This window comes from Lampris incognitus, chromosome 11 (genome assembly GCF_029633865.1).
Source record: "Lampris incognitus isolate fLamInc1 chromosome 11, fLamInc1.hap2, whole genome shotgun sequence".
In the NCBI taxonomy this organism is placed as follows: domain Eukaryota; kingdom Metazoa; phylum Chordata; class Actinopteri; order Lampriformes; family Lampridae; genus Lampris; species Lampris incognitus.
Genome location: NC_079221.1, coordinates 57,904,065 through 57,916,707, shown reverse-complemented (window position 1 = coordinate 57,916,707; position 12,643 = coordinate 57,904,065). Strand labels below are relative to the sequence as shown.

General features: G+C 45.0%; 1 protein-coding gene across 1 annotated transcript in view; it reads right to left on the bottom strand.

Moving 5' to 3' along the window:
* The window catches only part of sestd1 (SEC14 and spectrin domains 1), a 63,480-nt gene that overhangs the window by 34,454 nt on the left and 16,383 nt on the right, over positions 1-12,643 (bottom strand). Inside the window, exons 6-8 of the mRNA XM_056289263.1 lie at positions 10,902-11,015; positions 6,261-6,355; positions 5,189-5,244 (exon numbers count right to left, since the gene is read on the bottom strand). Coding sequence (XP_056145238.1) covers positions 5,189-5,244; positions 6,261-6,355; positions 10,902-11,015 — 265 coding nt within the window. The remainder of the gene's footprint in view (positions 1-5,188; positions 5,245-6,260; positions 6,356-10,901; positions 11,016-12,643) is intronic.

Below are 12,643 nucleotides of genomic sequence, written 5' to 3'. Positions count from 1 at the left end.
GTCAACAAAACTGCATTCAATAAATTTGCAACACAGTCCAAAAATGTCACTGTCCAGACAACGAATACTGCGCAGGATAACTGTCTTGGGTTAACAGTTTATTTTATTATTTTTTCGTATAGACTAGTTCGGTCTAATGTGTAAATAATTGCCCAAGTTCAACATGTCACGCTCTTTGTTACCAATGGTATGGTCACACTTGTGTCAGACAGACAGACAGGAGGATGTATTATCTGTGCTCCCGGATATCGGACACGAGCGCAGGAGCGGGGTGGGCGGGGCACTGTTTACCGCGGCTTCAAGTTAGAGAGTCACAGACCAAACTGACTATTTTGTAGCTTTTATTATATATGTATGTTTAGAGTTTCTTTGTTTTTTGTCTCATTTTTTTGTGATGTCATGCATAAATAGGTCATTATGAAACTTACAGCAAAACTTGTATAACACTTACTTTACATTATCTCAATCAGTAGTAAAGCGGTTTGAAGTTTATGAGCTAGAACGTCAGAGGCCTCCATAACAGAATTAAGAAGAAGCAAGTATTAACTTTCATTAAATCCAAGAAATGTGACATGGTGTTTATGCAGGAGACCCATTTACTAGCACAAGAATCCCAGAAGCTTTGTAGTGACTGGGTGGGCTTTGTGGAGGCTGCTTGTGGCAGTAGCAAGAGCAGAGGGGTAGCAACATTAATTAATAAGCAAGTACAATTCAAACACATAAGAAAGAGTGCAGATGAGGCGGGGAGAATTCTGTTGATGCTTTGTGAGATCCAGGGTAATAGCATCATACTAGCAAATGTGTATGCTCCAAAGATAGACGATCCTGCATTTTTTGGACTACTTGAGAAGAAACTAAATGATATGGGAGACTATCCAATTATCATGGGTGGGGATTTTAATGAAGTAATGGACCCAATACTAGATCGTAGCTCTCCATCAGCCCGCACCTTCAGAGCGCATGCGGTGCTCAAAGATATGTCCAAGGCATCTGGTCCGATAGATGTTTGGTGGCTATAAAACCCATTGTCAAGGGATTATACATTCTTCTCTCCACCCCATAGCTCACTCTCCAGGGTAGATTTCTTTTTGGTATCTCAGTCGCTAATACCCGCTATAGTATCAAGCAACATTCAATTCAATTCAATTTATTGTCATTAAAAACAATGTGCAGGCAGATGTTAAAAATCAAATGAGGGTATTGGTACATTGAGGGTACATTGGTAATATAATTCTTTCAGAACATAGTCCAATATTTCTTCATGCACTGTCCTTTAACGGGCCAGTTAAATCAAGTAGATGGAGATTAAACTCTAGCCATCCATTAGACGAGACCTTTAAGGAATCACTTAGATCACAAATTAATCCAACAGCTCCATTGGCAGGAGTAGCCTGGGAGACTCTGAAAGCCTTTTTTGAGAGGTCACAATTCAATACTCTTCATATAAGAAGAAGCAAAATTATGCAAAACTTAAGGTGCTTAAAAAAGATCAGAATTGCAGTCAAACTTTAAAAAAAAAAAAAAAACACATCCCCAGAAAATCTTACAAGGTTGACTAGACTGAAGTATGAGTTTAATTCAATTATGACTCACAGGGCAGAATTCTCTCTCTTTTGGGCCAGACAGAAATATTTTGAGGAGGGTGATAAGGCTGGTAGACTACTCGCCAAATACATTAAACAAAAAGAAGCAATGAGCACTATTCCAGCCATTAGGAGGGAAGATGGGCGTCTTCTGTCTGATCCCAAGGAGATAAATGTGGTTTTTAGAGATTTTTATGTAAAACTTTACACCTCTTGAGTCAGAAGTGGACAAAAATGACATTACTTAATTTCTGTCAACCCTCAATCTTCCATTGTTGTCAGAGGACCAGCTTAAACATCTTGATGCACCCATTACTATTGAGGAGATAACTGACGTTATCAAGCACCTACCCTCAAGTAAAGCACCAAGTTTTGACGGCTACACAGCTGAGTTCTACAAGGCTTACGCCTAGGAACTAGCACCGTTACTCCTAGACACCTATAATGAAGCTCTAGAGAAGTGAAAACTTCCCCCCTCTCTATCAGAGACCATTACTACCCTTATTCCGAAAGAAGGGAAGGACCCTTTAGATTGTAAAAATTTCAGACCCAATAGTTTGACCTCCTGTGACAGTAAGATACTATCTAAAATTTTAGCTAATCGGCTGGACAGGGTTATAACCTCTTTGATCCATCCTGACCCAGGGTGGTTTCATACGCTCCCACTCCTCAGCAGGCAACATTAGGAGATTTGTAGATATTATGTGGGCTACTCAGGATAACACCTCTCCTATGGCTGCCATCTCGCTGAATGCCGAAAAGGCATTCGACAGGGTGGAGTGGCAATATCTGCTCTCCACCCTGGAACGTTTTGGTTTTAGCAAGGAGTTCATAGATTGGATTGGTCTCATGCCAAGGCATCTGTGTTCACCAACGACATAATCGCTCCCTCATTTGAACTCGGACGAGGCACCAGGCAGGAAGACCCTCTCTCCCCTCTGCTTTTCGCCACTGCACTAGAACCATTAGCAGTGGTTATCCGTAAAGAACCTACATTTCCAGGCATTCAAATTGGTGACAAATGTCATAAACTGATGTTGTATGCAGATGACATTCTTTTGTTTATGTCTGATCCTGAACGCTCTCTTTCCTCCCTATTTAAAATTATTGACAAGTTATCATCCATTTCAGGTTATAAAGTGAACTGGACAAAGTCTGAGGCTCTCCCTCTTATGCCATACTAGCCCAAAAACCTCTTCCAATCAGGCACTTTTGCTTGGCCTAAGAAAGGCATCAATTACCTTAGAATAACGCCCCCCCCCCCCCCAACTGTCTGACTTGATTAAAACAAACATTGACCCCCTAATGGACAAACTGTGGGCTGATATAGAGTGTTGGTCTCCAATGTAACAGGCAAACATCCTTAAAATGAATTGTGCTCCAAAATTCAACTACCTACTGCAGGCTCTCCCGATCCGAATCCCACTGCACTTCTTTAAACAATTTGATCAACTTTGTAATAAATTCTTATGGAACAATAAACACCCAAGAATGAGCCTGCGAAAACTGCAGAGGCCAGTGTACAAAGGAGGCCTTGGGGTGCCTAACCTGTTATTTTACCACTGCGCTTCACTCTCAGGCATATGGCACAGTGGTCCTTGCCCCCGGACAGGGCTCCCCTGTGGCTCCATCTTGACATCACCATTTGCACTCCTCTTACACCCATGAACTATATCGCAGCCAAACTAGCTCCACAGTATCGGTCACATCCTATTTTGTCCCATATTCAGTGGGTTTGGAAGAGAATAGCTCAAACCCTTGATAATCTGTAAAAATTTTGTGATTTTCAGGAAAGCATGGCTCCCTTCCGTGTCCACCTGTGTATGAGGAATGGAACCTAACTCACAGCCACTTTCTTCTGTGTCCTCCTCAGATAAAGAGGATGGCTTTTTACCTTTTGAAATCCTCTTTGCTTTTAACTTTTCCTGTCTACCCTCTATGGGCTTCCTTTTAATAGACGCTTTTGATTTTATTTCATCATCCAACAGCATCTCTTCCTCAAGTACAGACTCTGCCACTCTAATAGCAGTCTGCTGTATTTGCTTCTTCCGACAATTCGGAATCAATTCATATCTTGCCCAGCCAATTTGCTATACTCCCTGCTGTCACTGTTTTCTTTTTTATTCTGTTTAACCTCCCCTACCTGCTCATCCTGGCCATCAACTTCTACCTGCTCAAATTCTGTTACCTTCTCATCGTGATCACCTTTTTTAACCTGCTCAACCCGAACACCTCCCTCTCCTGCCTGCTCAGTCCGTCTGTTTTCCTTATGTTCGCTGGTCTCGGTCTCTTTCTGTTTTCACAACCTGGTCTATTTCTCCTGCCTCTCACTCCCCAGCCTCCTGTCTGCCCTGTAGGGTAGACAGGGGATAGAGTTCACTTGACTAAATGGTAGAGAAGAGAGAAGACTTAGCCAAGTGTTGCCAGTGTCTAACCTCTCTTATTTTCAAGTCACCGCTCTCTGCCATGTTTTCTTGCTAGCTGATGGATGGGACAGGAGCTGAGTAGATAACATTATTCTCTTTGGACACTCAAGACGAGTTGGCCACCATCACCTACGTCTGTTCTCGGGTCACTTGAGTATCAGAGAACATATTTCTTTGATATCGAGCGCTTTAATATTTTTTTGGGTACCCAATTTTTGTTTTGTTTCAACTGTTTATGTGAGTGTTTCACACGGATCGATGAGTATCAAGTCAAGGATAAAGGCATTTCTTTCTGGGAGGTTTAACTGTTCATTGGTTTACAACAGTAAAATTTAACTTTTGATTAAGACTGAAAGAAAAAAAGTTATTGAACAAGAATTTGATTTTTATTATTTTCTTAATATCTAAACAATATTGTCATTCATTCATGTCATTCATTCGCTTTCATTCATAAGTCATAACATAAATTACAGCAGAAGATGATATGTACAGTGTTACGTCATGCCAATGAAGCCACTTCAATTTGAATTTGAGAGAGACGGAGAGACAGATAAAAAGACACAGCGAGAGATAAGTCAACAGTAGACACAGGAGATTGGTACCACAAACAAAGGCTTCTTTCACCCCACACACACACACACACACACACACAGAGCCATGTGGGGGGTGGATACTGAATGTTTAGCAGTTCTGACCATGATTCTGTTTTAGAACTTTACTGCTTTCACATAGTCTCAAACCTCTCAATACTTGCTACTACTACTACTATTACTACTACTACTACTCTACCGTCTTTAATACTGCTACTACTCTACCACCTTTAATACTAATACTACTGCTACTACTCTACCCCCTTTAATACTATTACTGCTGCTACTACTCTACCACCTGTATTACTACTACTACTACTACTAGTACTCTACCACCTGTAATACTAATACTACTGCTACTACCCTACCACCTTTAATACTAATACTACTGCTACTACTCTATCGCCTGTAATACTAATATTACTACCATAACTACTGACAAGTATATGAAGCCATTTCTGTGTAGAGTGAAAAAGTTCTACACAAAATAAAACATCAAATCAAATAAAATGATCAACAAATAAATAAATAGCAGAGACCCGTTTGAAAACCAGCAGATGAAACCAGATGGCGTGTGTGAATATCTTACCGGTCTGCAGGACCGTCTCAGGATCAAACGATGGCAGGAAGCTGGAATCAGCTGATCTGAAAAAGGACAGACGGACAGCTCTGGGTCAACCTAACCTGCTATGTTAAACAGCAGCTCTGGGTCAACGTAACCTGCTATGTTAAACAGACAGCTCTGGGTCAACGTAACCTGCTATGTTAAACAGCAGCTCTGGGTCAACCTAACCTGCTATGTTAAACAGCAGCTCTGGGTCAACCGAAAATGCTATGTTAAACAAGACAGCTCTGGGTCAACCTAACCTGCTATGTTAAACAGCAGCTCTGGGTCAACCTAACCTGCTATGCCTGCTATGTTAAACAGACAGCTCTGGGTCAACTTAACCTGCTATGTTAAACAGACACTCTGGGTCAACCTAACCTGCTATGGCTGCATGTTAAACAGTCCGCCCTGGGTCAGCCTAACCTGCTATGTTAAACAGCAGCTCTGGGTCAACCTAACCTGCTATGTTAAACAGCAGCTCTGGGTCAGCCTAACCTGCTATGTTAAACAGCAGCTCTGGGTCAACCTAACCTGCTATGTTAAACAGCAGCTCTGGGTCAACCTAACCTGCTATGTTAAACAGCAGCTCTCGGTCAACCGAACGTGCTATGGTAAACAGACACTTTGGGTCAACCTAACCTGCTATGTTAAACACAGCTCTGGGTCAACCTAACCTGCTATGTTAAACAGACACTCTGGGTCAACCTAACCTGCTATGTTAAACAGCAGCTTTGGGTCAACCTAACCTGCTATGTTAAACAGCAGCTCTGGGTCAACCGAACATGCTATGTTAAACAGACACGCTGGGTCAACCTAACCTGCTATGTTAAACAGCAGCTCTGGGTCAACCTAACCTGCTATGTTAAACAGACAGCTCTAGTTCAACCTAACCTGCTATGTTAAACAGACACTGGGTCAACCTATGTTCAGGTACGCAGCAGCTGATGACAGGGTGGTACAACTCCTCCTGACTCACTAAAACCCACACCACATGCTCATATCACATCTACATCAGCGGTGTGTGTGTGTGTGTGTGTGTGTGTGTGTAACTAACTTGTCCTTGTCCACAGAGCTGCTCTTGTTGCTGTCGGTGATGATTGACAGTTCATCCAGCAGAGACGTCGACTCCTTGGTGAATTTCTCAAACACCTGAAACCAAACAGCACAAACAGGGAGAGAAGATTTAAAAAACCATGTCCTTGTTACCAAGCAACCATTCAGAAAGCTGTGCATTGTGTTATATGTTAATACTGGGAATATTCAACACAGCCAACACACATCTCTGAGCCATCAGGATGCTGTATATACACACACACACACACACACACACACACACACACACACACACACACACACACACACACACACACACACTTGGTTTCTGCTCTGCCATGCACTGTCAACAGTGGGACCTTATATAGACAGGTGTGGGCCTTTCCAAATCATGTCCCATCCATTGAATTTACTACGGGTGGACTCCAATCAAGATGTAGAAACATCTCAAGGATGATCAGTGGAAACAGGATGAACCTGAGCTCCGTTTTGAGTGTCATAGCAAAGGGTGTGAATACTTATGTACATGCAATATTTCAGTTTTTTATTTTTAATAAATTTACAAAAATTTCTACAAAACCTTTTTCACTTTGTCATTATGGGGTATTGTGTGTAGATTGATGAGGGAAAAAAAGGAATTTAATCCATTTTGGAATAAGGCTGTAACATAACAACATGTGGGGAAAGTGAAGGGGTGGGAATACTTTCAGGATGCACTGTATGTGTGTATGTGTGTGTGTGTGTGGCGTGGCTGTAGCCTACAGAGGATAGGCAGTCATTACCAGTTAACAGCTGACACAATCAGCCTGCTTATAGTAAAGCTACTACTCTGTGTACTACTATGTGTACTACTTATCATGTCATCATTATTCTTCATCACAGCTGTTTTGAAGACTGCAGACCATCTTTTCCACTGCTTATGACATGTCCTATAGCCAAGTGGACTATGTGACTATCTTAAAGCTACATTAAGTGATTTTCTGACCGCTAGACCGCTGCTACACATCCCTCCCCTCCTGTCTCCACATTCCTCCCTTCCTGTCTCACATCCCTCCTCTCCTGTCTCTACATCCCTCCCTCCTGTCTATACATCCCTCCCTTCATGTCTCCACATCCCTCCATTCATGTCTCACATCCCTCCCTTCCTGTCCCTCCCTGTCTCACATCCCTCCTCTCCTGTCTCTACATCCCTCCCTCCTGTCTATACATCCCTCCCTTCCTGTCTCCACATCCCTCCCTTCCTGTCTCACATCCCTCCCTTCCTGTCTCTACATCCCTCCATTCATGTCTCACATCCCTCCCTTCCTGTCCCTTCCTGTCTCACATCCCTCCATTCCTGTCTCACATCCCTCCCTTCCCGTCTCACATCCCTCCCTTCCTGTCTCACATCCCTTCTCTCCTGTCTCTACATCCCTCCCTCCTGTCTATACATCCCTCCCTTCCTGTCTCCACATCCCTCCCTTCCTGTCTCACATCCCTCCATTCATGTCTCACATCCCTCCCTTCCTGTCCCTTCCTGTCTCACATCCCTCCCTTCCTGTCTCACATCCCTCCCTTCCTGTCTCACATCCCTCCTCTCCTGTCTCTACATCCCTCCCTCCTGTCTATACATCCCTCCCTTCCTGTCTCCACATCCCTCCCTTCCTGTCTCACATCCCTCCCTTCCTGTCCTACATCCCTCCATTCATGTCTCACATCCCTCCCTTCCTGTCCCTTCCTGTCTCACATCCCTCCCTTCCTGTCTCACATCCCTCCCTTCCCGTCTCACATCCCTCCCTTCCTGTCTCCACATCCCTCCCTTCCTGTCTCCACATCCCTCCCTCCTGTCTATACATCCCTCCCTTCATGTCTCCACATCCCTCCCTTCCTGTCTCACATCCCTCCCTTCCTGTCTCACATCCCTCCCTTCCTGTCTCACATCCCTCCCTTCCTGTCTCTACAGTGGCTCAGGTAGACTAAACAACGTGCTCACCATCCATATTTCAGCTGGATAATGTTCATAGGGAATTTAAAAGTAACACCGACGTTGTGCTATTTTTTCCGAATGTGTGCAGTGGATCTGCACAGTTCTTATGCTAACATACATGTTAGCATAAGAACTTGCTAACTTCATATGTATTTCTACATGTGCACGGAAACACATTTTTGCTGAGGGGTGCTGCACAGTATAAATGTGCAAGCATGACTATGTATACACACTTTGTTTTAGAATGTACAATGCTGAAGGATACACACATACATTTACACAACACTGTAGCATAGGCAGACATCACAGTGTGGGCGAGTACAGAGAAAATTAGGTGGGCCTTGTGACATTACTTGTCAGTGGATGTACACTTCCGAATGAACATCTTTTGCACGGCAGTTCGGAGCGTACAACAACATATCTGTCATATGGGAGTGAGAGAGGCGGGCCTTCTTTTGCTAAAGCACAATATGATCATTCAGCTAACTTCAGATGACACCCCCCCCCTTTTCTTTTTGGTATACAATCTGCCTCTACTGTGTACTTCCACAACAGTAATCAATGAGGGCAGCACAGTGGCCCAGTGGTCAGCACTGTTGCCTCATAGCAAGAAGGTCCTGGGTTCGAACCCCAAGCCGTCCCAGGTTCTTTCTGGGTGGAGTTGGCATGTTCTCCCTGTGTCTGTGTGGGTTTCTTCCAAGTGCTCCGGTTTCCCCCACCATCAAAAAGACATGCATGTCAGGGTTAATACCCTTGCCTGTGCCCCTGAGCAAGGCAATGGAAAGAGGAACCGGAGTCGGTCCCCGGGTGCTGCAGCTGCCCTCTGCTCCAATACAATAGGATGGTTACATGCAGAGAACACATTTCGTTGCAACCTGTACAATGACAAATTAAGTGGCCTTATAAAAATAATAATAATGACAATAATATAATAATCACCCCCATGGACCCACCACCCGCAGGGATGAGCATTGGGGTAGGGTGCACCGGGATGTGCTGACTTCCAGCATCGCATATTGGTCCTCGGGACATGGAATTTCATCTCTCTGGCAGGGAAGGAGCCGCAGCTGGTGCGGGAGGTGGAGCGGTACCAACTAGATATAGTTGGACTCACCTCCACACATAGCATAGGCTCTGGTAACAAATTCCTGGAAAGGAGGTGGACTCTTACTTTTCCGGATTTGGCCAAGGTGACAGGCGCCGGGCGGCTGTGGGGATACTCACAAGTCCCTGGTAGAGCACCGCCATGTTGGAGTTCTCCCGGGGAATGAGAGGGTCGCCTCTATACGACTGGACTCTATACATCCAGCAGAGAGACTTGCGCTCCCTCTGGGAGAAAGGTGTGTGGCCCAGAAAGCACCAGGAATTATTACCAATCTGACCACATCCTGTCCAGTCAATTCCCTGCAATGCGCTCGGGCCGGGGCTATACTGAAGTGCCCCCTAGCAAAACAAATCACTACTCCAAGTCCTTCATTCCTTCCACTATCAGGTTGTTAAATGCCGACAGTAGTCATTTTAAATGAATGCTTTATTGTGTTTTACACCACAGCAGTTGGTTTATACCTTGTGTGTTGGTCACATGGCTTGTGGGTCTGTACGTTCACTGACTGTAGTGGTGGAATGTGATGTGCAAGGCATCTCGGGATGCTTACTTTATTTATTCTTTTAACTTATGTGAATTTTTATCCTTCGCCAGGTCCTCGTGAGTCTGCATGCAGGGCCACACGAGGGTGCCAGTGTGCATCTCTTGCCCACGTACTGATCAGTCTGTTGTCTCTGATATACTGATGATTGCCGCTTGTCTGAGTTGTGTATGGTGTGGGTAGATTTTGGAACTGAAATGCCCTTCTGGGATAAATAAAGTTGTCTGAATATGAATGTGAATCTGGATGTGACTGCGGGTTGCTGGGGGGGAAGGCTCTGACTGTTGCGTGTGCTTATGCACTGAATAGCAGTTTGGAGTATTCGGCCTTGGAGTCTTTGGGTTGTGTCCTGGATAGGGTTCCACCTGGGGACTCTATAGTTCTGCTGGGGGACTTCAACGCTCACGTGGGCAATGATGGAGAAACCTGGAGGGGTGTGACTGGGAGGAACGGCCTCGCCGATTGGAAGCCGAGCGGTGCCTTGTTATTGGACTTCTCTGCGAGTCATGGACTGGCCATAACAAATACCATGTTCGAACATACGGAAGTTCATAAAAAAAGAAAAACACCTGGCTGATGAAATTACAAACATGGAGCACAAACATCCAGACTCCCTTCTCATTAGCCATGAGGGTTTCTTTTTTAGCCCATTTTGGATTTTTCTCCCCAGTTGTACCTGTCCAAGTCAAGTCCATTTTATTTGTGTAGCCCGATATCACAAATTACAAATGTACCTTCGGGGGCTCTGGTTAAAGAAAGGTAGACTGCCGTGTTGATTCTCAGTGTGATTTGCAGGACTTGCAGTCCTTTCATGTACCATGGGGTCATTTGATTCACCATTGATATCAAAAATGTCGCTTAACACAGATTTAACAGCAGCGCTTTTAAATCAAATCAAAGGTTCCCATGTTGCTGGTGGGCTGGTACCGAATGATTTTACAAACAGAAACTAGACTCATCATATACCAGTATGTAACTGTGGTCACCAGTCTGCTGAGTCCTGGTTCAGCTAGTTTGTTAAGTTAGTTACCAGTCTCTTGTTGAGCCAGTCGATGTGATCGTAGTCCAGACTCCCTCCAAACTCGTCAGTCAGCTGACATGGCTCAATGTACCGAGTAAGCTTATTGGCTGAAACCAGGATCACCTGACAGGAAGGAGACAGAAACACAATGCTGGAAATATACACTTATTTTTGGGCTGAAACAGAATTTTGAAATATTTCAGATGGTTGTCTGGCTTCTGGTCAACATGTCTGCCAGACAGGCCTGGCCTCAGCTGATCATTCCAGCCAGCCTTTACATTAAGTGAACTGTTTGTGTTTGACTGTCAGGCTATCAGACGGGCCTAGCCTCAGCTGATCATTCCAGCCAGCCTTTACATTATGTGAACTGTTTGTGTGTGACTGTCAGGCTGCCAGACGGGCCTAGCCTCAGCTGATCATTCCAGCCAGCCTTTACATTAAGTGAACTGTTTGTGTTTGACTGTCCGGCTACCAGACGGGCCTAGCCTCAGCTGATCATTCCAGCCAGCCTTTACGTTATGTGAACTGTTCATGTTTGCCTCTCAGTCTGCCAGACAGGCCTAGCCTCAGCTGATCATTCCAGCCAGCCTCTACGTTATGTGAACTGTTCGTGTTTCCCTCTCAGTCTGCCACAGGCCTAGCCTCAGCTGATCATTCCAGCCAGCCTTTACGTTATGTGAACTGTTCATGTTTGCCTCTCAGTCTGCCAGACAGGCCTAGCCTCAGCTGATCATTCCAGCCAGCCTCTACGTTATGTGAACTGTTCGTGTTTCCCTCTCAGTCTGCCACAGGCCTAGCCTCAGCTGACCATTCCAGCCAGCCTTTACATTAAGTGAACTGTTTGTGTTTGACTGTCAGGCTATCAGACGGGCCTAGCCTCAGCTGATCATTCCAGCCAGCCTTTACATTATGTGAACTGTTTGTGTGTGACTCTCAGTCTGCCAGACAGGCCTGGCCTCAGCTGATCATTCCAGCCAGCCTTTACATAATGTGAACTGTTCGTGTTTGCCTCTCAGTCTGCCAGACAGGCCTAGCCTCAGCTGATCATTCCAGCCAGCCTTTACATTATGTGAACTGTTTGTGTTTGACTGTCAGGCTATCAGACGGGCCTAGCCTCAGCTGATCATTCCAGCCAGCCTTTACATTATGTGAACTGTTTGTGTTTGACTGTCAGGCTACCAGACGGGCCTAGCCTCAGCTGATCATTCCAGCCAGCCTTTACGTTAAGTGAACTGTTCGTGTTTGCCTCTCAGTCTGCCAGACAGGCCTAGCCTCAGCTGATCATTCCAGCCAGCCTTTACATTATGTGAACTGTTTGTGTTTGACTGTCAGGCTATCAGACGGGCCTGGCCTCAGCTGATCATTCCAGCCAGCCTCTACGTTATGTGAACTGTTTGTGTGTGACTGTCAGGCTACCAGACGGGCCTAGCCTCAGCTGATCATTCCAGCCAGCCTTTACATTATTTGCTCTGAGCATGAATGATCAACAATACACGAATCAACTTAAAAATATGGATGTTGGCATCCGGGTAGTGTGGCGGTCTATTCTGTTGCCTACCAACATGGGGATCGCCTGTTCAAATCCCTGTGTTATACAGATATACCAACAACAATAATTCTAATATTACACAAAATAATGCAAGAATCATGGGTCCGTGGTGGTGTAGTGGTTTAAGCATCGGCTTTGTGTCGATGCAGTTGCCCACGGGGACCGGGGTTCGCACCCCGGTCTTGTCAGATCCGACTATGGC